This window comes from Glycine max, chromosome 11, assembly GCF_000004515.6.
Source record: "Glycine max cultivar Williams 82 chromosome 11, Glycine_max_v4.0, whole genome shotgun sequence".
In the NCBI taxonomy this organism is placed as follows: domain Eukaryota; kingdom Viridiplantae; phylum Streptophyta; class Magnoliopsida; order Fabales; family Fabaceae; genus Glycine; species Glycine max.
The window spans coordinates 9,970,885-9,997,794 of NC_038247.2; the positions used below are offsets into that span (position 1 = coordinate 9,970,885).

At 30.1% G+C, this 26,910-nt stretch overlaps 2 protein-coding genes across 7 annotated transcripts; both read right to left on the reverse strand.

The window, feature by feature from the left end:
• Positions 1–1,050: 1,050 nt before the first annotated feature.
• LOC100788800 (uncharacterized) lies at positions 1,051–5,155 on the reverse strand. The gene is made up of 4 exons (XM_003537904.5): positions 4,394–5,155; positions 2,595–2,878; positions 1,881–2,108; positions 1,051–1,771 (listed from the first exon to the last, which is right to left on the reverse strand). The coding sequence occupies exons 1-4, from the start codon at positions 4,824–4,826 to the stop codon at positions 1,265–1,267; spliced, it is 1,452 nt and encodes a 483-aa protein (XP_003537952.1). The 5' UTR covers positions 4,827–5,155; the 3' UTR covers positions 1,051–1,264.
• Positions 5,156–13,781: 8,626 nt separating this feature from the next.
• LOC100789855 (transcription factor bHLH122) lies at positions 13,782–18,492 on the reverse strand. Of its 6 annotated transcripts, XM_014764022.3 has the most exons (8): positions 18,176–18,492; positions 17,990–18,043; positions 17,113–17,746; positions 15,847–16,196; positions 15,582–15,758; positions 14,900–14,965; positions 14,717–14,785; positions 13,782–14,077 (listed from the first exon to the last, which is right to left on the reverse strand). In XM_014764022.3, the coding sequence occupies exons 3-8, from the start codon at positions 17,651–17,653 to the stop codon at positions 14,024–14,026; spliced, it is 1,257 nt and encodes a 418-aa protein (XP_014619508.1). In that variant the 5' UTR covers positions 17,654–17,746; positions 17,990–18,043; positions 18,176–18,492; the 3' UTR covers positions 13,782–14,023. The 6 variants fall into 6 exon arrangements, with proteins under 6 accessions (XP_014619508.1, XP_006590957.1, XP_040862651.1 ...); XM_006590894.4 differs by lacking the exon at positions 17,990–18,043 and having other exon boundaries at positions 17,113–17,762; XM_041006717.1 differs by lacking the exon at positions 17,990–18,043 and having other exon boundaries at positions 17,113–17,799.
• Between the last annotated feature and the right edge of the window lie 8,418 nt (positions 18,493–26,910).

Below are 26,910 nucleotides of genomic sequence, written 5' to 3' on the forward strand. Positions count from 1 at the left end.
GGTTAATTATTCTGTGGGTCTTTCAATTAGGTCTCCTAACTTTTTTTCTTTAAATTGAGACCCTAAACCTTTTTTAGTTGAATCCTCCCGTCTAATTATTATTATGAAATGTTAATCGTAAACAACTAATAATAAGAGATGGACACAATAAATTGAAACTTCTGAAATATGTTGAAATATGTTGTAAGCACAACTAAATCAATAGTTACAGTTTTTCTTTACAAAGTTTCAACATTTTGCAAAATCAAACAATTATGAGAAGTTTATGAAAAAATACTTGAATGAATTTACATGTAGAGATTGAAACTCTACTAAAATTTCTTAGCATTAACTTAATTGTGTTCAAACACATTCTAGAAGTACGTACCTATTCACTATCTTCACCTCTAATTAAGTATTTAGGATTAATTTCTCATAATCACAATTAAATATGAGAACTTAATTAAAAATAAATAAAAACGTAAGGACCCTTGATAAATGTATGAGACCAACCGATCAACTTAACCTTGTTTATAAAAGTATCATACACTGGTCAATCAGTTCCTATTTTTACCGTTTTCTGAAGACGCTAGTATCAATATTAAAGGAATATTATAAATTACTATGTTGAAGATGCATTAAATATCAGGGTGTGATACATGAATAACATTTTTCAATAACTTGTTTTTACTGTCAATTCCTTAGAAAATACTTTTATGACACTCGTTGGCACTTGTCATGATAATAATGATAAGCCGCTAAAGAAAACATTGGCAGCCTAAGAATATGACAATTAACAACAAGAACCTCAGAAAAAGATATTCTTATTGGCCACTGGCCACTAGCCACTAGCCAGGATACATGATTCTCATTAATGAGTACAGCGTGCTGTTGTATTGTAGGCGCCGTCAGACCAACTTTTTTTTTCATAATTAATTGTTTGTTTTGAAAATTCCTTGGTATTTATGTGGTACCAGTAGTCACTAGTGAGTAGCTGGAGAAGAGAAAATTCCTCGGTTTGGTATTTATGTGGTAGCCAATAGTCACATTCAGATGAAAGACAAACAAAAGTTTCAACGCAATTCTAGAATCTTTATTCTGCTTTTCTGTGAACAGTCTAATGAAGCAAAAACAAGCTCTCAACTCTTACAAAAGACCCGAAGATGGAAGTAATAATATATAATATTCTATATGTACAACAAGAAAACAAGGCTAAAAAAAAGCAACATGGAAAAAAGTTCCTATGATGTTGATATAATACTATACTACTAATCTACTATCATTATCATACCCAGTTGTTGGACACGGAGAAGTTGTTGAATCTGAATGAGAGATCCCCAGCTGTGTCTCTCTCAAGCTGCATTGGCTGAGAACCATCACCTGCATCAGATCCTTCATGGGGCAATGGCTGTATTTGGTTCTCATTTGGATGGCGTGCCAATTGAACTTCTGGTGGTAATGGCAATGGCAACACTGAGGGAGACAAGTTACTCAATCTTGTACTTTCTACACTTGAAGCCAATTTTCTATCCCAAAGGAAGACATGAAGGAGAATAGGAACTTTGGTGTGTCTATGCAAGGACAGTTTCTGGCTCAATGAAACAGTGTCATAACACCTAATGGCTCCTGTTGAAGAAACCATCCATGGGAGGACTCTTTGATTTGAAAGATTAGACACTACCAACAACTTTGAAGCATCTTTTGCTGCTTTATACAGATTGCTTAGTCCTGAACGTGTGGCTGGTACATTTTCTTGGTCATCCTCAATAACTGTTTGGATGAAAATAAAACCCTGTTGATCACATACAAAAAATTATTAGCTTAAAGCCTAAAACCAAACAATGTATCAATCTGTTTTAACTATATAAGTGCTTGCTAGATTGATTCAAAGAGAGAGAGACCTCTTCTGTGCGACTAATGGCAAAGCCAAGTTTTGTGTCATCCTCTTTTAGTTTTATCTCAATTGAGATCTCCCCGCCGATTGGAGCATACCAGAGCCGAACCGCTCTAACAACACCAATGTCTACTCCATGGTAATCCTCAAAGCCATAAAGGCTTGCATTTGCAAGGTTAGATACGTCGGATAATGACCCTGCATTTACAGTGGAAGAAGCCGTCTCTCCGGAGATCTATCACACAAATAGAAGAGACTCCAGTTATCACATGATGCAACAAAACCATTACTAAACTCTCAAACTATGACTGTAATATGGTAACTTTTAAACAGTGCCTCTACTACTGCCAGACAAATAGTATACTCTTAATTCCAATTTCAAAATTTAAACATGATGTCACAGAAATTAATCATGTTTTATAATTAATGGCCTTCCTCTGAAGTGGGAATTTGATTTATTTATTTTTTTGTGTAAGGATAGAGGGTGGGGGAGAACTGGTGTAACAATTCAATTTGGTATCATATAAAATGAACAAAAGTTCATGTGACTCATGAATTAGTACTCTTAAAAAATTTAGTGTGAAAATAAGAGAGGCCTAACATCAGTTTGTGTACATCAAGTACATGTTGGAAAACAACATTGTAGTAGTAAATTTTCATTGTGCCAGCATGCCACAACCGAATGTGTCTCGATGCAATTAGGGAATTGATCATTATTTACCTTGGTAAGTAGGGACTCTGTTTGGACGTTCATAAAGACAATAGGGACCCCTGAAGCTTGAGTTGCATTCAGCCACGTATTTGCTCTGGCTAGTGTGTCCTCCACATCATTGTAGCGAGAAGCTATCCTATCTGAAACTTTGGGAAGAAGTAAGATTGAAAGAAAATTGCTTGAATTGGGAACTGATAACAACTCCTGCATCCTCCTCTCCCATGGATACGAGACATATCCATCCTGTAACCGCGTCCTAGTTAGTGCATTCACCATCCTGCTGGTCCTTGAAGCTGCAAAGTGCAGTTATTGTTTACACATTAGATCAAGACATATACCGTAAAGTGAAAGTTAACAACTGCATTTCTATTGCCGACCAAACAAAATCCAGGAAATTTAAAACAAAAGCCAAAACAAACTAGTATCAATGATATCTAATAAATTGTACTAGAGTAACTAGACTGTTTCTAATTAATGCTAATGATTATTAGTCTTTTTTTTTTGTCCTGACAGGTGTCTTTCAACTTAATGATTCATAGACTAATCTCGTTCATGTTACGTACTCTTGGCCCAACTAAATTTTGCATATAGTGAGAATCGAACACAAATTCTCCCATAAATCATTTTTACTCCTATAAACTTTCATCATTGCGTCAATCCTTTGAGTACTATCAGTCTATCATATACGTATCAAGAATTCAATATCTATTATTCCATATTAATTACTGCCATTAGTAAACATCGAAAACAACTTTTTTACCATCCTTTTCTTTAAACTAACTCTAGATGTGAAAAATCCTGGTTTTTAAATGATGTATAACGAAAAGTGCACCATGATAATGGAAATTAGGGGAGTTGAATGTCGACATCATTGACAGAAGGAAGACTTGAGGATCACGCAACTTGATGCCTAAATCTAGCAAAAGTTGTAGCTTTCAGATGAGAAGTTAATGCCTCAAATATCTTTTGATGGATATTAATTCCACCCAACGTATAGTGCCAAATATCAGTTAACGTAAAATCCAAAAGGCTTAGATCTGTGTAATAAAAGCGGGAAGAGGTGCCACTCACGTTAGTACGAAGTTGTAAACACTAATAACTATTTAACCATAAAAAGAACAACAAAAGCAATGGTATCGTTCAGTGAAATCACAAAGACGACGCGGGGACTCAAATCACCTATTTTCTCTTATGGTTTCCTTATTTGTCTCTAAATGAAAAAAGAATTTAGCCAAAAAAATCTAACAACCAGAACCGATTTTCTTACAATAATAACTTGTCATTTTTCAATACATTATCTTTTGGTGGGTGCTTACTTTATGTATTTGCTTCAGATTAGGGAAGATGGATGCACTATAAGACACTTGTCTCAGGTGATAATTTGATCTGTATAATTTTTTGGTTTGATAGGCACTATAGTTGGAAGTCCGTTTGTGTTTTATGACTATGTTTTTATTCGCACTACTTGTGCTTTTAATATAATTCATTATAGCCGACAGAAAAAATGAAGAAGTTAGTTTTACAGAAGGGTGCGTTGAACTCGTTTTAAATAATTAAATTACTCTAAACAATTGAAGCCCGAAACCTAGCTGGGGTAACAAACAACTTAGGATTAACCGAACTCAATCATTCGAGAATGCTGGAAGGGATAGAGAGAAGGGTTCCTGTATCAAATGAATGATATTTCAGAGAGATAATAAATTAGTTGAAATCTTTTTTATATTCCATAGCAGAAAAAATGTATTTTTTTTTTCATATTGAGATCGGAAGTAAAAAAAAATAAACGAAAACGGAACAAGAGTACCTACCTTGGAGTTGGAAACACTTGGTTTCAGTTCGGTCCAAGAACCCAACAACGTAGTTAGGATCAGTGATGGAGCGGAGAACATAGTGCTTCTTCCCGGAAGAATCGTTGGGAACGATACAAGCCTGCAACTCGGCGAACTCATGGGGTCCTCGGCGAACCCGAACGAGGATAGAGGTCTCTTTCTTCTTGTAAGAGTCTTGCAGGATTCTGCTGACGCCACTCTTGCCGTTTTTGAAAGGCGATTGGAAGCGGATAAGCGCGTTCGGAGAGTTTCCGATTCGAAGCTCTTCGACGATGTCGCCGGTTTGAAGCATGTCTCCGGTCCACTCGTCGGCTTTGGAACTTCCCTTGAGACACTCTATGGATAACACTTTGGGGTCTCCTCGTGTGGATGATGAGTCTGAACTGCTCTGTGATAACCGGTCCATGGTCATGTTTGTAACACTTTGAATTATTCACTTCATGAGCTTGGTTAATTATATTAATTGTTCCGCAGACACACTGGTGATCCAAATTATTGTCGGCTTAGGCGCGCCTTGAACCGTCACAAAAAATGTTTCTAAATGATCCTTAATTTTGACTCCTAAAGATGTGTGATTTTGTTGCTACCGGAACACATATAGGATCACAATTGGCACAAATCAGTTTGGGAGGAAGGAAGAAGAATATATTGTTTGTGTTTTAGCAGAGAGGGTTTCAGATATTGGTGTTGTGTGTGGTGTTTGATTAACTGTATGGTACGTAAGGTTTTGTCATTTGTGGAAATTAGCCAAATGTTGAATAAGAGATGGAAAATTACAGAAAAGTTGAATAGTATAAAAAATTGTTTTTTTTAATGACTGAAATGTTGAAGAGAGTTACGTCAATATGCCAGGCTAGATGGATTCGGTCGGTAAGAAACTGCAGAAAATAGAAAGATATTGGTACTCTTGCCATTAACGAGCCAAAAAGTCTAGCCATTTTGGATATAAGTCATAAGCTCTTTTGAGACCTTCTATATTAGATATATACTCTATATTTTCAGTAGATAAGTTCTCAAAAGAGCTTATAGCTTATATCTAAACAAGCACATCCGGGTTAGTACGAGTTCTGGGATTTATTTATTTTTATTTCCGCTTAATCATTTTAATTTTAAGAGTTTAGTTAAGTTTAAATGTTGTCAATAGGAGTGATTATTAACCTAAATCTTATTTTGGATTGATAGGAATGGACGGAGGAAAGAGATAAAGAAAAAAAGGTAAAAATATAAAGAGAGAAAGTGACAAATTTAACAAATAAGGAAGAGAAACGGGAATAAATGAGGTGAAAGTGACAGAAAAAAAAAGTGAATGAGAATGATTATAGTTTTCTTTTTATAGGTATGATTTTTTAAAAAATATTGTTAAAGTTAAAAAACTTTTATATATTATAATTTGTGATTGAATATTTTTTCTATAAAAATTTAAATATAAGTATTGAATGATTTATAATAATTTATATACGTAGTTGAATTAATTAAATTACTTTTTGATATAATTTGTAATTGAATATATATATATATATATATATATATATATATATATATATATAAAATATGATTTTCTAGTATCGACATTAATCCTGTATTATTTATTTTGTAATTTATAATAGGTTGTGTCTCTTAATTTTACTAATTCCACAGGAAGACACAAGTGGTTGCTCAAGTTACTAACTTCACACGAATCATTTTATCTAAATATTTTATGGGTGTTTTTGTTTTCCCATTTCAGTGGCATTAAACGGATTTTTTTTCACTTTTAAAGACAAATTAACGTAGAAGGAAAGGGGATGTTGGGTTAGCATTCCATTGACTCCAACTCAAAAACAAACATGCACTAACTTAATTGACTTCACCAATTGATGGAAGTTACCACCAACAAAAGGTGCAACACTTGTTAGCAGCTAGCAAAGGACACCACTCATGCTAGCTTGTTCTTCATGAAATCTCCTGAATAAAGATTTAGTACTATATCCTTATTGAATTTTGGATTGTATAATGAAAATTTCCTTCAAGGTTATATAGTCAATGTTATGCACAAATGCATTGAACCTCAAACTTTAACCTAATGTTAGTTTCTACTGTAGTGGTGACCAATCCTAACTGATGACTCTCAAATCTCAATTATCTTAAATGTAATGTATGAACCAAATGACATGAACACACATATATCAAATTGACAATATCTAGATCAATATATTAGTGTGAATTAATTAAGGCCAAGAATCAATAACAATTCACCAATTCTGGATATTGTTGTGATAAGCTGGATTCAAGAAATAAGAATAGTACTGTGTTGAACAATAATTTTCAACGACGATGAATTTATAAATACTTAAGTCCAATATCATGTCTCATTTAAGTCTTGCAAATGCGTGATTGTGAAATCAAATCATGGACTACAGGCAAGTAATATTGGTAAACTCCACGCTTTCTAATGCTTCAACTACTTAAATGAGCCCGCTCTTCACAGAGTACAAGACTCAAGTGTTGTTTTATATAAGTACTGTTTTTTTTCCCAATAAAAACAGTAATTAAAAAAACACAATAAAATATAAGACGAGTTATTATACTATTATATCTATTATGTTTTTATTAAAAAGATAATACTGAAATACTAACGCAACAACACTTATTTTTTTACATACAAAAAAAAAATCCAACATCAGAAAGGCTTTTTGCCAGCTAGTTTTCGACAAACAATATTTTTTTGCTAAAAAAAATGTAGAATCATCAATAATCTAGAAGGGCAAGAATGTTAGGCTTTCTGTTGAAAATAGCTCAGTTGGTGGGTTTCAAACCCACGTTTTTACTTTTTAGGATTTTTCTTTGTGCACCTATCACAATTGCTGGTACACCCAGCACAATAACACAATTTCAATTTTATCCTTCCTTGAAGCTGATATGAATTACGAATTCGTAAACCCATTACGAATTATTTTAAAATTAATGGTCTATGCAGGAATTGAACACATTGATTTTTGTGTTATTAGCACAACATTCTAATTAATTGAGCTAATAGTTAGGTTAATTATATTATAAAATAATTAATGTCACTATATATAACACTAAAATTTCTAATGTATATTTAATGTATATATAAATTTAGATAATAAATTTTATGATAATTAATTTTAATCTAATAATTAATTTGTTTACATATATAAATTGTAAATAAAGAAAGTGATAATTCACTCACCAGTTAAAGTTATGATTAAGCATACCAAACATCAAATAAGTGCATTGTTTTTTTTTTTATTATGACAGATATTAAATCACTACTAAATTCTCGAAGTCAATCATGAAGCATGCTTGTCAAGAAAATTAGCAAGCCCCAAAATGAATTGTGTTTTGGAAGTCAAAATAAATCTAAATAAAACAACTCTCGATCATAGAAAAATTCATGTGAAAGCCGTCATCACCCCATATAGTGATAAAGTAAACCTACCTTGCCAATTCATCTTTCTAAAGAGCTACTCAAGCAGTTATCTCCAAACAAATTTCCGAGAATAGCTTGAACATTCGTTAAATGATATCAGCAAGCATTAAGATCACCAACAAAACTATTTAACTACTGCAAAATTGGGCTCATTGGCATTAATTAGAATTAGAATATGTCACATACAAGATAGACCAATAGAGTCACAACTTTTTAATTTAAGTTTTGTACTTGTACGCCAAAAGGTTTTGGCATTGGAAGCTATGTCAGGAATTGAAGCTTTATATCAATAAATAAAGGCTTATCCCAGTGCGCAAAGCAACATGCAGTTGTTCTATGGCTCTAGCTTCTAGTGCAAAGTTGTGGCTATGTTATATGCAGTGGCGGAGCCAGAAAAATTATAAAGCCTGGGCAAAAATTTAAAGAAACCGCAAGTTTGAATGGTTATATGCAAGGATAGCATAAGAAATAGGAATTAATCGTAAATAGTACAAGAATTTGGTCCTACGTCTATAGGGTAAAACCAATTTAAATTAAACTCAGAAAAAGGCCTCTTGCAACTCTTAGAATTCAATGAATCACTTTGGTTAAACTTTCTTAACAAAATAATTATTCATTGTAATTTTTTTATGTTTGATTAAACTTTTTTAAGAAAAAGTCGAAGCAAAAAATAAGCAGTTGCAAGCATATATGAACAATAAAGGAGAGGAGTTAAATGAAATTTTTGTCCTAGGTAAAAATTCAAAATGACAAGCTTTGCCCCTCCTTTTAAACACATAAATCTTGGTTCCTTTCCTCTAACATAACGAAGAGCTCCCTCTGGTGCTTGGTTCCTTTCTAAATTCTAGCGAGATTGAATATGTTCCAACGAGAGATAGAGTTTGAAATTGATTTTTATTGTGACAAAATATTGATGTTGTTTGAGTTATGTGGGGTTCGTTAATTTGATGACTATTTTTGGCCAAGAGATGTTTTGTTGATAAGGATATTGCATGCGAAAAAAAAGCAGGGGCTTTGTTTTATTGTTTGTGGCTTGCATCAGTTTGATGACAATAGTGAAGGGGTTGAAATGTTTTGGTGATTTATACTGGGACATTCTTAGTGTACACGGGATTTTTTGCTCACAGTCTGCGGCTATGAAATAGGGGTGCGGCTTTTACCAAATGAATTTGGGCCAGAGCCTGGGCAATTGCCCAGGGTAGCCGGGCCTTGAAACCGCCCATGGTTATATGAGTATCTTTATGTTAATATCAATATTTTTTTATTATCGAAAAATTATCTTTAATGAAGTATTAAAAAATAATCTTTAAATAAACTATTTTTATTGAGTGTCAAAATATAATCTTTTGAATAATTATATAATGATAGAAGAAACAAAAATTTAAAAAACATCAAGGCATAGAAAGTATCAAGACACCAAAAGATATCAATGATGGAGATTGAAAATGCAAATCATCAAGGATAAAGATCGAAGATAAAGCCATCAACGATGAAGATGATGATTGAAAATTATTTGAAAAGTTACATGTAGTTAAGAATTATTGTCTATAAATACTAATTTGTACTATTGTAATAATGGTTAGAACATGTAACACTTTCATATCCTCCAGAGGCCAAGCGACGCTCATAAATCCACAAAACGTTTACGAATTGACAGATTAGAATAATATTTTCAACCAACATTTCAATTCCAGATTTTATTTTCCTCCAAACCCTTTTACTTTTTTTTAATTTTTATTTCTTCTCGAAACCTTATTTTTTTAATCTTTGTTTCTTCTCAAAACTTTTATTATTTCAATCCCTAATTCTTATTATTATCGAAATTACTATCAAAATTATATCAAAATCTCTATTAGAACTATAATCAAAATACTATTAGAATCATCATTGGAATCATTATTATCAAAACTCATCACTCATTTGTTTATAATTTGTTCTAATGATTGATCTTTGATATTAATAAAAGTTTAACCCATAGACTCATGATGAAGGACCTACAAAGAGGATAAAATGTCTCTAAAGGAATAATTGTCCTCTTATAACTATGAGATTATGTTTGTTAACGAAAATAAATATAAATTTCATGATTAACACTTTAACAATAAATCTTGGGCTGAAATCTTAAACTCAAGATCTGGTTTTTTTAATAGATCTAGTTTAACTTTATTTCACAAATAAAAATTTTAATTATTAATATTTTCAATTTTTATATCAATTACTTCACAATTAAAATATTTATAATTAATTACTTAATTTTAATTTAATAATAATTCATAAAATATATTTAAGTGAAATTTATTGAAGAATCATAAAAAGTACCTCAAGATCTCGTTTTAGGATCTATCAAATAGAGCAAAATAAAAGAAAAATCATCCCAAAATGAAATTTATTATTAAAGATGCTCTCGCCACCTTTCCTAGAGATTTTATTAGCATGACATTTTATATGCCAACAATCACGTAAACTTACAGAAGGATATTTGAGCAACTTTCTCGCTCCACTCTAGGTCGTCTTTTTATCCAATTTATTTTAATATATATATTTTTTATCGTACATAATCTATCTAGTACCTTTTTTCTTTGTTACACATTCAGTATCCAGATTCTAGAAGTCACTTTTGAGTGTGAACCTTGACTAATATTCTGAGACCAACTGGGTGGCCTCACTATAAAATATAAATTCCTCTTAGCGGCTAACACTTATTTATTTTTTATACAAAAATTTTAAATTTAAGATTTTATTTAAGAGAAAACAAACTCCATAATATTTAGACTAATAGTAATGGACATTGGTATATCTAACCAATTTCTTTAAAGCTTTGATTGATCATTTACAGTCTTTAAATAATAAAAATATTTTAAAAATTTCTCCAAAAGTACGTAGATTGGTCAATTTAACTTATAATAATGTTAAATTAAATCAAAACTGTTAAAGGCCCTCTTGAGTCTTGAGTCGATTTCTAGTTATTTTGGATGCTTCATATATACAATGTTGTTTCATCATTTTATTTTTATTACTTTTATTCATATTTCTGTCAATATTTGATAAAATCTTTAACTGCGAACTGCAAAGGAAGGTTGGCTGGCAAGGAAAAACTAGGATATTTTATTGGTTATACAATTCAGTGTGTGAAAAGATATTGACAAATACTACTTCGTTATGAATTATTTTGGGGAAATTGCTTCTTGCACTTCCAATGTTGCTCTCTATATCTTTTAAGCTTTGGAAACATCTACTTCAGGATGTAAAATTATATTTCAGAATAGCCTTTTATAAATGTAAATTTTTACATTTCGAAAAGGTTAGAAATAAGTGTAGGAAGTAATATTAGAGGCGCAGAAAATAATTGCCTTGTTTTGGTCCCCTTTTTAGAAAGTTAGGCCCAACATAGGAAAATAAGCCTATGTGTATGTCCAATAAGTAGGATCACACACAAAAAGCAGCTTCAAGAATACAAGAGAAACCACTGTGCAGGTGCTAAACACATGCGGAGACTAGGGTGAAAGACCTAGGAAAACAGAAAATACTGTAATATAAATAGATCCTATACGGTTTAAGATACTCTCATTAACCTTTATCTCCCATTCATATCTTGCATTAATTTCCACCGACTTGTACATCAAAATCCCGTAGATATACACCACTAGCATAGTTTGCTTTACATGTATTTGAGAATATTCTATTCAGATGTTCCATATATGTGGACTGGTATTGAACAAGAATATTAAAAAAAAAATACTTTTTCATGTATTAAATACTATAATTTCAATTTTTCATGCATCAGGCTATTTTTTTTAAAAAAAATTTCTTAACATGTAATATCAAAATATCAATTAATCGATCCCTAAGCTATTTGTGACTTACAGAACTATGCATTTTATGTGAATCTGGATAATGAATGGCATTTCCGTACCATTTTCCCTCAGCACATGTATACATTATTTTTACTATATTTTTTCATACTTTTTAAATAATAATAAAATTACATATTTCAATGCACTCTTTTGCTAAACACGAAAGAGATCATTAACCAAGACAAAAGACACATATACCAAAAAGACTGACCTCTTCAAAAAAAAAAAATTCTGAAGGGAAGTGAGAATCAGCCCCACTAATCTCTTCAGTTTAAGGAGAAAAATGATGAGAAAAGGAACGAATTGTCTTACCAAAATACTATTATTTATTTTTATTTTATGTCATTATATCATAAAGATAAGAAAAACCTTTAATGCAATTATATTTTTTATTCTCCCGTTCAGACAATTAAATAAGTAGAGGAATGGTTTGACTTTTGTGTATCTTTATTTTCATTTTAGATGATTTAGAAATCTACGTTCTTTTTTCTTTTTTGGAAATATCTACTCTCTTCTTTCTTTTTCTTTTTTTTTTATACTTCTAATTGTTTCTCCTCTACTGTATTTGTTTTCACCACAAAACAAAAGGTTGAAAGAGACGAATAATAATGGACGTAGCTATAGCTGCTGCTAGCAGGTCCCCACAGAGACGAAAAGTTGATAAAGTCCATCCAGCAGCAGATTGCATTGTAGTGTCCCTTCCTCACTCCGTGAGCCTCGCTTGCTGCCAATGCCATTTGTTTTTCTCCTTTCTATTTCTAGCAACGCTGTTTATTTGGCAGCCCACCATTTTAACCTAACTCAAACCTAGCTGATATTTTAATTCATTCATGTATTTTGCACACTAACCCACCCAACTAATAAAGATAAACATGTTTTAAAATAAATTATCATTAAAAATAGCATGTTTCAATTTAAATGAAAAATAACTTTGACGTAATAGTGTAAGATGTTATTGTGTTCATACAATTTATTTAGAGAAATAATTTGTGTTTGATTCTTTCTATATGTAAATTTTTTTGAGCAAATGTTAGTCACATCACAGTGTGTTGAACAACTCCCACGATCTATGATCCACGACAGAAAAATTAAATATCTTATAAAGCAGTTTACTTAACTTAATCATGAAATGTAACCCAATCTTATAAAGCACAGCCTTACTATTTTCAGGACATGCCAATCTTGGGGACCCTAATTTCTAGGCTAGTGATTATCTAATTGATAGTTTGTGAAGTGTCCTGTGAATAGTGTGAGTACTCTTTGTTCTCCTGTTCATTGTTGACAACTAACTATAAATGCTGCGTGTACCTTCAAAAACAATCCCACACATTTACTTAACGTTTAGGGCAACATTTGCTTTGTGACATCATTTATGACATAGTCTTCACTAAAATGGATTTGGACCCACACAATTGGCCCATTACGGATAGTGACTCATCCATCCATTGCCTACAGCTGTGTCATATCTATCTGCTCTTTCTCTCTCAAAAGTAGATTAGCTCCCAAAGGCCGAAACCCATTTACCTTTTTATGGCCATGTATACCAAACCAAATTATTTTCTTCAAAATGTTCATTATTATTGTGATGGCGATGAAGGGAGAGAGGATGAGGTGGTGGCGAAAGGAGTAAATGATTAAAGACAAAGAAGATGGAAAAACAAATTAGTTTTAGTCTTTTAGAGATTAGGCAGACAAAGAATCCTCGTCATGTTGAATTGCAAAACCCAAATAGTCGAATCCAAATTGGTGATAGATTGATAGCTAGCATCCCTCAAAGGGTACGGATCGAGTAGCCACCACCAAATTGGCTTTATGGGACACTCTTAAGATTCTTGAAAAAAAATGAGGGCAAAAAAATAAAAATAAAAAGTAAAACACACTACTCATACAAGTGTATATATAACCAACAAATTCGGTCCCCCATGTTTCCCATGTCATTGAATGTGAAACCAAACCCAATAACCCATACATAACATCCTTTTTTAAAACGTTATTGTTGAACATTGAAGAAGCAAAAATGAAAATTTCCATTTTCCACCTCACCCCATCCTCCATCCCCGAAAATGGGGGCCCCTAAAGATTAAAGGCAAATAGACTTGTAATATATCAGAAAATTTTGTACACCATGCTTTGAATATGTGGCATCAAATTTTGATTTTGATGATATATAAAGTCAACTTTTATAAGCTGATTTTCCCACAACCACTCCCAAACAACCGCTGAAGATGTGGCTACATAATTATCGGAAAGGTGCACTAGTTTCTAGACCAAATTATTACTAAGCTGTACACGTAATGACGCGGGTATCCTCCTCCTTTTGCGTTATTGCTGCTTCTTGTGTGAACACGTACACTTTGCCCGATTGTCCGAAAGAGTCTAACCAATTATATACAAACATATGTAGTAAGAAAATGAGTCTAACCAAGTACTACTATAATTCACTATTAGGAAAAGAAAATTTTTAATGCCAGTAGTTAAACAACTAAAATATTTTTTTTCACTTGAAAATGTAAATTTGCGTTGTTCATATATATATATATATATATATATATATATATATATATATATATATATATATATATATATTACTTTTTTATGATTTTTATAATAAATATTTTTTTCTAATTTTTTAATCAATAATAATCTAAGGACAATGATTAACAAAACTTAGATTCATTTATAAAATATTTTTTATATTTAGAGTTTCACCTTACTAATCTATACTCATGTATAATTCAATGTTTTATAAATTACTAATGAGAAACTTCAATTTTAAATAGAGAACAAGGTATCGAAGAAGAAAAAAAGATACAAAGTATTTAAGAAAAAGATAACAAAGTAATTAAGAAACTGTATCTAAGTTTTGCAAAAATAAAAAGTTTTCAAAGTAATAAATGATCTTTCTGTTATGTTTTCTAACAAAATCTTTTTTGTTTTTGGCTCTTTAACTTGTGCACCTGGTCTGATGTAGTATAAGACAGAGGAGTGAGAGAGAGAGGTGAGTTTGTAACATACCTGAACTTGGTTTTGAAGGTCTTTAATGTACTCAACAGCCAAGTCCAACATGTCAGCTGTGTTTGTTTGCTGCAAAGAGAGGAAAACAACGTTGGTGTCAAGGCCTCCTCCACAATTTTTCACACATAATTAAAAGGTGACGTATGTGTGTGCTAGTGTGCAACAAGTCAAAAACTTCATTACCTTATCCATGTTGGGAACGAGATCTTGTAGCTTCCTCATTCGCTCACTAATTTTAGTTCTTCTAACCTGAAGGGAAGTTGACACAAAGATATAACTATTAAACAAACAAGTTTCACTTTAGATGCCAACAAATTTGCAATTTGCCCAATTATGTCCAGGCATGGATTAAATACTCAACAGTGTAAAATATTTGGTCCTTTCCAAGTCATAAAAAATGATTAAGAAAAATTCCGCTGCCTATTTTAGAATCAAGAAGAAACCAAGTACAAGTGAAAAAAGAAAAGGAAATAATTTCAGTAACAGGACAATGTCATGTTACAAGAGAGAAACTATTGATGGAACCTAGACAAATTATGGTGGGTCCTATTATAATGTCTTGTATCTTTCTTTCTCATAACATGACAAAACTTAGGTGTGTATTTGAATTCAACTTATTTTACAGAAATAATCACTCAGATAGTACTAGTTTTCAAAAAATAAGAAATAATATCTCCAAAAACAATCCCAATCAAAAATGCACAATATGAGAGAACAAAGTATACCCTCTCTCGCCTCCCGAAGATATAAGGTGAGTTTGATGGTTAAGTGAGAAGGAAAGAGGAGAAAGGTCACGGGTTCTATCTCCTACGTTAATAAAATTAATATTCTAACAAACTAATACTTGTCCGATAAAAAAAAATACCCTCTCTGCAATGCTTCTTGGGTGAGTGGCACAGCCCCGTTTGGCACGAATTTTGCAAGGAACAGAATCTGAGAGCTGCAGAAACTTCTCAATGGCTGCCATTTCTGCAGAAGTATTTGGCAAACTCAATTGATGAGCCAAAGCAGAAGAAGAAGGTTGTTGGCCTCCAGTTTCATTCTGAACAATGCAACAAAACCATGTCACTGACATTGCAGTTCAAAATTACACACCAAATAATATTTACCTTGGTCCAGTGGTACTCTACCTGACTTTCAGGTGCATTTAAACCACCAGAAAATGGTTTCACATCTTCATCTCTAAATCTCTTCAGACCTGTCACGTTGTCAGACATGATTGCAGAATCATTCCACGGACCAACGGGGAAACCTGCAGGGATAAACTCATTGCCCTGGCTTTCAGCAAACCCTTCATTTTCTGCATTATTGTTCTGTGTATTGCTCTTGTTTCCAACTTCAGCCCTTGATGACATTAGTCCTGAAGAGAAGTTTGGTGCATTATTCTTCATCCTTGTTGCTGGTGAAAAGTTTGCTTCCTCGCTGGTGTTATTAGCAGCAGCTCCCATAGTTCCCATGCCCCTTACAACAGCAGCATAGCCTGCCAATCAAGCTTGCATAGCGTCATTATAACACAACCTATTCATTGAGTAAGAAAAATGAAGATTCGCATAAATATGAAGCCCAAACCACGAAATTCTCAGCACTGTTCCCATTTTTTTTTCCCGACAAATATTAATTGTTAGTTTTGTTAGCATGAAGATCAAATCTGCAACCTTTCTCACTTTCCTTTCTTTCTTAACCACCCAATTAACCTTATCCACTGTTCCCATGTTTAGCTCAACCAACCAACCTCTTCTTTTAATATGATAGGATTCCCACCAAATTCTACCAAGAACATAGTCATATTGTAGTAGGATTTGACTCCTTTAAAGAAATTCAATTTATAGAATGAAATAAGAAGTTATAATTAATAGAAAATCAATAGATAAAATATGAGTTAGAGAAATATGGAGATTCATTATGTTCTTACATACAAAAAATAAATCACATAGTTTATTATACACTTGCATGCAATCTTTTTTACATTTTTAACGGTGGATTTTTTAATAGCTATAATTCCTTGGTGTCCTCTGTAACGAAAATCCATGAATTTAGAAATGTCAAATTGTGATATATATTTTTTTTCTTCTGTCCTTTTAACAAATTCCTTAGTTGCATCTCTAACAGCAAAATGTCTCTAGGATACTAGTAACAAATTTGAAGATATTTTGTTTATGCTACCTGAACAGACAAGAATTAATGTTGTTATTTTTCCGAGAAGATTATATTTTTCCTTTGCGTGTGCGTGTGGGGATTTAAAAAAGAAAAAAAGAAAGAAAATACAAGAAAATCGAGATGGAAACAATAAAATCTCTCTCTGAAGAAAAAAAGTGTTAAATTTTTAATGGAAAGAAAAAAAGGTGAAATTAAAAAAAATTGCCAAAAAAAAGGAAAGGAAAAGAAATTAGACATACCAGTAATATCAATGTTAATGTTTGAAAACAATCCAGCAGGTGAGCTACCATGTCTGATAAGATTAGAACTACTTCCATGACCAGTCTTCATCTGGTTTGGCAAAGGTGGTCGTCCAGTGCTTTGGTAAAAATTCTGAGTACCAGAAGAGCCATAATTATACATATTATTACTTTGTTGTTGTTGTTGCTGCTGCTGCTGTTGTTGTTGGAGAACAAGTGGTTCATTATTCATGGATGTAACATCCGGAGGTTGCTGATTAACCTCTTCCTTAACCGCAACAACAGTTGGGGGATTCTGAGTAGTAGCAAGTGAATCCTCTGCATCAGCATCACCCCCACCAAGACTATTCACAAAGCGTGTCAACATTCGCTCTGTTTCGGGGCTAGAGGGTCGATTGAAAACGTGCTCGTAGAACTCATGGTCAATGATGCTCGAAAAATACGAACTTGGCGCCGATCGGTAACGTGTCAACCCTGAATTCATCTGCTGCTGGTGGTGATCCAAAAACATGGGAGGGTGCTGCTGAAGATCTGACTCCATTGAAAAAAAAAAATGAAACTTTTTTTTCTTTCTTTTTTCTCCTCAGATTATCTTCTTAACACTCGCATCAGATCACACCAACTTCTCGGAATCCTGAAGAAAGAAAATTCTTTTGTCCAAGCTTTCAGCTTAACAATTCCAGATATCTAAAAAATGAAATAAGCATACCCCAAATCTAGATGATTAATAATTTAACTTGCAACTGTGAATTGGGTTGCCTCGGAATCAGGAAGAGATCGAATTAATAGGCTAGGAAGGGAAAAAAAACATAACAAAAGAAGTAAAAAAGAAAAACATGAGTTGTTGTAGTAGTTTCTAACTTGCTATCGCACTCACACATACATAACATCGAAACTCATAGATACTAACGGCAACCCATTTTTTCTGTTCCTGAAAGTGAATCAATCACTCAGCTCAACGGGACAAGACAAGCAACAAAAACATGTGAAGAGGATAAGCAAAGGATGTGAAGTACTAAATTGTAACAGAACAGAAAAAAAAAGAAAAGGAAAAAAAAAGTACCTTCTCTTGGGGTGTGTGTGTGTGTGTTTTTCGTTTGGTTTGGGTTTGGATTTAAGGTTGTGTGGAGTGGTGGAGAAGATGGGTGAAGGAAGGTTCAAGAGAAAAGATGAAAAATGATTATAAAATAGCATTCCATTTAGTTTGTGAAGAGGTGCAGCCAATGAGAAGTGAACAGAGCCATAAATCCAGCTCTCAGATTTGGTGTTTTGAGTTTTACTAGAATGCCCTCAATTTTGGGAAGGAACCACCAAATGGGAGATGAACGTGGCAGAGGGGGGCTTCCGAAGGGAGAAAGAACACAAGTTAATCCTATATTTAGAAGTAAAGGTAGGTTTTGATAAAATGGGAAGTATACGAGGTGAAATGACTTTAATGCCAGCCTCACTCACTCTTCCACCGCTGCATCATCATCATCATCATCAAATTCAATTGCCCTAAAAAAAATGAAATCATTAAACTATCATTTCATTTTCCAGCCCTATAATTTCCAAACATAACAGGGATGGTTGTCTAATTTGCCTTGTTTTAGTAATAAACAAATTATGGTAATTCAATTCTTAATTCCGTCTTTTGTCTTTTATACTAATAATTCAAATTTAAAACTAATATCCCTTATTCTTCAAACATTATCTTCAAGATTATAATAATTTCTTCCTCGTCTCCCTCAGGTTGAAATCAGCATTTTCTTTTAATAGAATGTTTGTGAGTTTGGATAGCATTATCATACACTCGGATCAGAGTGCAGCAGTTTTGTTCTAGAATTTGCACAAGTTAGATCTGGCTAAATCTTTTGTTTTTAAGGATAAAACTTAAATTCTATATTTAGTTTAAGGTCATGTTTATGTTTCTATTCAAATACTCTGAAGCATATTAATTTAAATAATTAAGGCACTTAAATATATTTTTTCCAATTTTATGTAAAAAAAACTTCACTTATAAATTTATTTTTTTACAATAATATTGATGTGAAATAATCTCCACTAAAAATAATGATTAATCTTCATTAAAATTAAGAGTATATATATATTACTTTTAACACAATTTATCTCATATAAAAATTAAAATTTAAATATGAAATTATTTGATTAAAAAATATAAGTCATTATCAAACATTGTTGCCTTTTTGATAAATTGGTAAAGTTTTAACACAACGTTTCATCTTTTTTTATTTATAGAAAACATATCTTTTTCTAATTGTGTCTTACTTTTTTTGTCAACGCCTTCCCACCACCTTTAAGTATTATGTGTGGGCACAAGTTTTTATTAGTCACAATGCCAAAACAGAATTGTTGTGTGAATATTTTTTATTTTTTAAAGAAACTACAAAATTTATAACAAAATCAGTTTTTGACAAATCGTTATAAACTATTTATTTTAACTTTAGGAAATACTAGCATAGTAGTGGTAAGGAAGCATTTTCACTCTTTCTTCTTTCTTAAAAAAAAGCACTAGTTTATTGTGGATTTTAAAAAAAATATCATTAATAAATTAAATAACTATGGAAAATACCCCACGTGCTAGTAAAAGAGTGAATATAAATTGTTTCATTTCATGTACTGGATATATAGGCCTTATTAAATATTATATTTATTTATCTCTTAATAGGTACTATTAAATAAGTCTCATATATATATATATATATATATATATATATATATATTATTTATATGAAGAGAAAAAAACATAAAATTTCAACGTAACCTTATCATTTTAAATTTTGAAAAGATGCATTGCAGACTATTTGGATTAAAACATCCAGAATTATGTGTTGTACGTAATACTAACTAATATGATTTTAAATAAATATTTATATTTACATTTCAGGTAAATATATTGATTATGAGTTCAAACTTGATCTTCGGTTAAAATAACACTATATATATTTTTAAAATAAAAATATTTAAACATAAATTCCAGTAATTTAAAATTACTTTTACTAATTAATTTTGCAAATACTAACCCAAACACACATATGTATATAGTATATACTACCAAGTAACACATGTTAAGACAACGTAAAAAAAAAAAAAACACAGGTTAAGATGTGAAGGCTTATGTAATTAGGAAGGGGTCCGTGATTATAATTTTGTTCCATATTACTGCCTTACTGCCTTTTAAAATGCCCACTAAACAAAGTTGATTATTTTACCCGTAAAAAGAAAATAATATCTATCGCCATTAACGCTAATTCAATAATACCGAACTGTATATAACTGAAAGAAAATGAAGTCACATGCATGTGTGTGTATTTTTCCCTTTTATGTTTTTGTTAATACCATCTTACTTTGTTCAATCCCCAACCTTTCAGAGGACGGGGGAAAAAATTCCAAAGGGAAACTAAACAAGAATTTTTCAGTAGAATACAATCCAAAAATTGCACTCTCAACATTTGAAATGTATAAAATGCAAGATTTCAGTTGAGTCATTCACACTTCACCGACAGATATTGTACGTGTAAAAAAAAAAAACCTATAGATTACTCTAAATAGAGCTAGATTTGGTTGTCTAACACAAAGTGTTGGAATATTCAAGTTTTGCTGAATGAAAAAAAAAAAAGAGTAATTGAAAAATCAATCAAAATTTCTGTAAAAAATAACTGATAGTCTGATAGATACTTGATAGTTCAGCTCTTTAACATACTATAAAAAAATCTCCCATGTGAAGTCCACTTATTAATTTTAGTTTGTTCTCTCTCGTCACTAACCACACCAGAAATCTGAGACAAAATCTCAATGATTAAAAAAAAACCGCTACATGTACTTCGAATATTGGCGTTGGTGGAAGTGGAAGAAAAAGGGAAATATTTCTATGTTGTGCATGGGGGACCATTGGTTACACGCGGACGTTCGTGCGCGGAGATGCGTTCAATAAATAATTTTCATGGACCCCTAATAAGTGGTATCTTTCATTTTTTTTTTACATGATAAATAAACAATTTTTTTTAAAAAAAAACAAAAAGTTTTAGAAGATATATGAAGTTGACCCAGATAAGAATTCCGGCACACTATATATCTTAGTACGGTAAATGATGAGATATTTTTTGTGTGTGTACAAATAATGAGTTTGGATAAGCTTAATTTATTTTTTTATTTAATTTTAAAAAATATTATATCCATTTTAAGAAAATAGAAAAAGTACTTTTTTAAGACTTATACTTTTATTGAAAAGCTTACTCGATTATTATAAATTTGTAGAGACGTGTTTTTAACAAAAACCACTCTATCAGTTTTAAAATATATGGTCCTAAATTTCATAAATATGTAGGAAAAGTTATTTTGTAATTAATTGTTAACTTTTACTTATATCTTCACTATTAATTAAATTTTAAAATATTCTAAAATGGTAATTGTAAATAGATATATTATTAAATTTGTGTAAATTAATATATCCCTAATCGTTACAATTTTTTCCCTAAAAATATAATAACATTTCTTAAAATTAAACGTTCGCTTTATATTTTTTACATTAGATAGAACAAAGCACATATATTATATTTCATTTTATACTAATTGAGTCTTATTCCAATACACCTGTCCAACATTACATCAGAGTTATGCTCTCAAAATTATTTAGTCGATTACGTAATTTAAATTTAATTACATGATTAATTTCGTTAATTATTAGGCGTTTCTTTATCATGAATGATATAAAATGTTGATCTTTAATAACATTTAATTTCTTTATTATAATAAATTTTTCTATCAATTTTTTATTTTAAAAATTAATTCAAACTTTTATTTTCTTTTTAAAATTCATACAAATTGAATTTATTATATTATTGTAAATTTATTATCACCCAAAATTTATCAAATGAAAATCATACTATAGTTTTTTCTCAAAATTATTTACTATATCCATAATAAAGCACCAATTTTTTTAGAAGAAAATAAGGATTTTACTCATTTTAGCATTTATATAAACAAAAAATTGATAGAAAGACTTGATTAAAACAAACTTAAAAACTAAATTAAAGTTAAAAACATAATTTATACTTAAATACAATTATCTCCTTTGTTGTGATTAATATATATATATATATATATATATATATATATACTGTTTTCATCTTCAATAATTATTTCTCAAATTTAATCATACCACTGCTATATGAAAAAAAGAGACATATTCCGAATAATTCCAGAAAGATAATTCCAACTAAAATCACTAGGACTTTAGTTGGACCTTTGGAAATTACAAGAATCACTCTTAATTTTAAATTAGATGCAGTACCATACAAAGTAAGGGATGAAAGAAAAAGGAAACAAAGAAGACAGTACTGCTAACATCAAATATTTTTTTATTACATCCTTAAAGTTGCTTTTTAAATTTGTAAATCATATCTAACAACTTCCTATATTTTCAGTGTGTTCTCTTCTCTTTACTACTTTTATTTTTTAATCATAGTTATATTATATAATCCGACCTTTAAATAATTTGGATGACACATGATATTGATACGTAGAAGTATTTATAACACTTTGGAGTGAAAAATTATAATTTACTTTGCATTAAAAAATATACAACAATACTAAATAGAGAAAAATGGGTTTGTGTATATATCCAATGTGCATTATTGAAATAATAAATTTTTTATTCAATTGTGTCTTTACCTGTATTCACTTCGAGACCAATCTCTATTATCAATTCTTTGATGAGTGAAACTCTAAAGAATTCAAAAACTAGGTTTTTTTAGTTTGTGTCTAGTACACTTTGGTTTAGGCTATTTTTAATGTTAAAAAGATATGGATTTAAGCATTTCTTTTCAAAGAAAAAAGGAAATATTTTATTTAAAATAATTTCATTAATCTTTATCTTTATAAAAATAAAAATTATCTCATATCTTTTATTTTAAAAAGCTTACCGATATAAGATAAAAATAATTCACAATTAATCACATGACTAATTACGATAGTTAATCAAATTATCTGATCCTGATATGTAACAATATAATATTATTCTTATTTTATGGACAACATTCACATTTATAAAATAATACTCCCATTTTTTATATTAATTATATTCTTAGTGCTAGCAAAAAAATATAATAATATTCCACTAAAATATTTATTTTATTAAATTAAATTCTCTAATTTAATTATCAAATAAATCATTTTTTTGTAAAGATTAGAACACTCATTTGTGTGTGATCCCATTGGTTCAATACTAAACTAGTAATAAATTAACCATAATTGATTTACTAATTAAGGTAGGTGTTTAGTAACACTCATTAACGTCCGAATAACATGAACTAACATTTTACCTTCAAGAATCAATAGAAAAATAATGTAATATTTTCTTTCATCATTTATAGCTCAAGGTTAACTCTAGAGTATTGTATATTATCAAATTCTAATAAGCTAACACATTTAATCAATGAATGACTAAAATTTTTTGTTCTTTCATTCAATTGTCTTGACCAAAGTCTTAATTCTATCATAGAACTCAAACTCATTACCTAGAGTTGATAATTTTCTTCTTGATTAATCATTGATTCTACAAGTATTTAATCATATTTAATATTCATTCAATTAGTGTTCTAAAATATTAGGTGTTTGAAATTAAAATATAACAAATAATTTTTTAATTACTATGATATTATTAAGTCAAAGGAGACTATTATATTTCGTCTTGAGAACTTCCTATTAATATGTCAAGCTAATATTACATATATAGATTTATTTGAATTATTAATGTTATTCATAATAATTCTACGATTAAGAAAAAATTAAATTAAAATTATAAAAAATTTATTTGTTATTATCATTATCTTTATCATTGATAATTTTCTTTTACCTTTATCCCATCATGATTAATAATTAAACATAAGCGATATTAAAAAGAAAAGAAAGAGTAAAGGAAACCCCTTTATGTTTTCCTTTTACCCGATGACAGTGGCACATGGATGTTGAGAGGAAATTAAACAATAGTTTACGTGGGCAAGACAATGGCACTTTGTTTAAACAATCGCCCTACAAAAGTCTTTCAGTCTCACTCAAAGAGATTTTGTCTTTTAGTTTAGCAACAGTGCTTTGCAATGTGCAAAAAGATATGGGGCATCATGCTGTGATTAACTTACAGTACAAAAGCATATTATATTTTAATAGGCAGTTACCTGTGTGTTACTATATTATAACTGGGGAAGTCCGTGTCTCTCTAAACTTTATAAATAAATAAACAAAAAATAGAATATAAATATAGAAATAGCGGGAAGTTACACTAGATTAGCAAAAAAATAATTAAAAAAGTAATTTAAAGATAAAATTATTCAATGAAATATAAACAACAAATGAAGATATTTCATTTATTATTAGTATAGATAACATACAGTATAATATTTTGTGCGGTTTACCTCAACTCCGGCACAATTTTATGGGATAGCACGTGCCTTGTCACCTAGTTTTGCGGCTAAAAATAATTTTGAAAGGTTAAATTATTTATTCATTCTCTTATTTTTAATTTAACCCTTCAGTTAAGATATTAAAATGGAAAATTAAAAATATTAATAAAAGATGTAATATTTAGTATATGGAATATTTAAATTTTATTTTTAGTGGGTATATATTTTTATAATAAATATCTTAATATTTAAAGACGCGTGTTAGTATTTTTATAATAAATATCTTAATATTTAATGAGGCGTGTTATTATTTTTTTTTATTATATCTATGTTTTATTCTTAATTTAAATTATCCTCTTATTTTTTTCCATTAAAAAATATCGCGAAATATTGTTTAAACATTGACATTCAGAGGGTTTTTTAAGATGTACCGAAAAAGAGGATTTTATTCCATATACATCACATTTTTTTTTTACTGAATATCACATTTGCTATCATTACTATAAATTATATATTATATATTATTCAGTTTCAAAAACTATAAATCTCAAATTACGTTACTTTGTATATAGAAAGTTGTTTAAAGGAAAACTTGAACCGTCTAATGGATGTTACATTATTCGAACAGGATTTTGTTTTTGGCAAAAAATGTATATGTGTGGTTTCTAAAAAAATTTAATCAGTATAAAAAAGAAACAACATATGAAACAATTTAACAAGCATAATTTTAAAAAATTTCTAAAGAAACTACGTACTGTAAAATTAAGAATATACCTAAACCAAATCGTGTTTTTATTAGTTTTAATTTGTAAACAGGTGAGTTATATCAATTATACCAAATTACCAATGAACACATTTAAAAAATAGTTTTTTCTTTTCTTCTGAAGACATTTAAAAAAATAGTTAAAACCTAGATAATCATATATCGAACAATATAAGATATTGGCATTATTTTATTTCTTAACCATATATTTTGTTCAAGAAAATTTAAATATAACATTTATTATAGAGAAACTAGTCATAATTGATAGTGTGGTTTATTAAATGATTTTTAAACTTCTTTAAAAAAAATTAAAACTATATTCTCAAGTTTTATTACATGACTATTTAAAGGAAAAGCATGGCAGGTGGGTTTGGGTATTTAATAATATAAAAGTGGGTCTCACTCGAAGTTGAGATCCACAATCACAAGTAACTTTATTTAAATTGCAATAATTAATTAATATAACTTTACTAAAAATAAATTCTATCATGTTAATCGGTATATATTGAGAGATAGTTTGTTTAAATTTGCAATATTTAGAATGTAATGAATTTTATGTTTTCAATGAAGTTTTTTTTCCTTCATATATATAATAACTTGAATCTGAATTAATCTTAATCAAAAGAAAAAGTTTAATGACTACGTAATATACATATAATTAATTTTTAAGATATTTATGTTACTCGTTAATAAATTTATTATATATGATGCGTGAATATCTTAATCAAAAGAATGAATTTAATAATTATTCATTACTCATGTAAATTATTTTTATTATATATGATAGTTTCTGATCGGAAGATAATATTAGTTTTTTTATGAAAGTAGATATGATGAATCTTATATAATTAATAATGGTTACATTATAATAAAGGTTGTAGATTTTTTTATATTTATAATACTGTTTGTTTATGCGATTAATCGTCATCTTAAAAAGGAACTTTTTTTTTCCCTGTTGATCAGGAGTTTCATGCCGTAGGGTTATCGGCTGTCGTGATTAATTTTTTATTTTAAGTCCTAATCACATACATACACAAAAAGATTCAACCGATTATTTATTGTATCTTAATTAATAAAGAATAGATCATTATCCGTTTAGGAAAAAAAATATTCAGATAAGACATCCTTTCAAGTAACTGTTAATCAATGCAACAAAAGAAAATTAGGCTTGTATCCATCGCTGTGAGGCATTTTTCTTTTTCCTTTTTTAATTTACATACATGGCGTTGTATTTTGTGGGAAACAAAATATATTCAAATTTACACTTCCGTTGTAAATATATACCATTTTTTTTACCGCGAAATGACTAAAAATAATGGAGATATATTATTTCAGCCAGTATATTAGATGTATACTTCTGTTAGATGTATACATGTAATAGTTAGTGGATTTGCTATAAGAAAAAAAAAAACAGTTGGTGGATTTTTTTATGGAAATTGTTTTTATCATAGTAACTATTGGAATTGGAATTTAGGTCTCTGAGTATATAAGTTGAGTATTGAGTATTGACGCATCAACATGAAAGAAGCCCCAATCTCCTTTTAGTTAGGGTGTACTTGCAGAGATATTAGTGTCCAAGTCATTCGATATAGTAACAGCATTGAAACATGGAGTATGTGTAGCTGCTTGACGGAA

What these genes read in the sequence shown, in the direction of transcription:
- LOC100788800 (XM_003537904.5), bottom strand. Translation starts at nt 4,826, where the DNA reads ATGACCATGGACCGGTTATCACAGAGCAGTTCAGACTCATCATCCACA. An exon ending in CAAGTGTTTCCAACTCCAAG is followed by an intron (nt 2,879 to 4,393) that starts GTAGGTACTCTT and finishes TGCACTTTGCAG; the next exon opens with CTTCAAGGACCAGCAGGATG. An exon ending in CCATTAGTCGCACAGAAGAG is followed by an intron (nt 1,772 to 1,880) that starts GTCTCTCTCTCT and finishes TGTGATCAACAG; the next exon opens with GGTTTTATTTTCATCCAAAC.
- LOC100789855 (XM_006590894.4), bottom strand. Translation starts at nt 17,653, where the DNA reads ATGGAGTCAGATCTTCAGCAGCACCCTCCCATGTTTTTGGATCACCAC. An exon ending in CATTAACATTGATATTACTG is followed by an intron (nt 16,197 to 17,112) that starts GTATGTCTAATT and finishes CTTGATTGGCAG; the next exon opens with GCTATGCTGCTGTTGTAAGG. An exon ending in TCGTTCCCAACATGGATAAG is followed by an intron (nt 14,786 to 14,899) that starts GTAATGAAGTTT and finishes CTCTCTTTGCAG; the next exon opens with CAAACAAACACAGCTGACAT.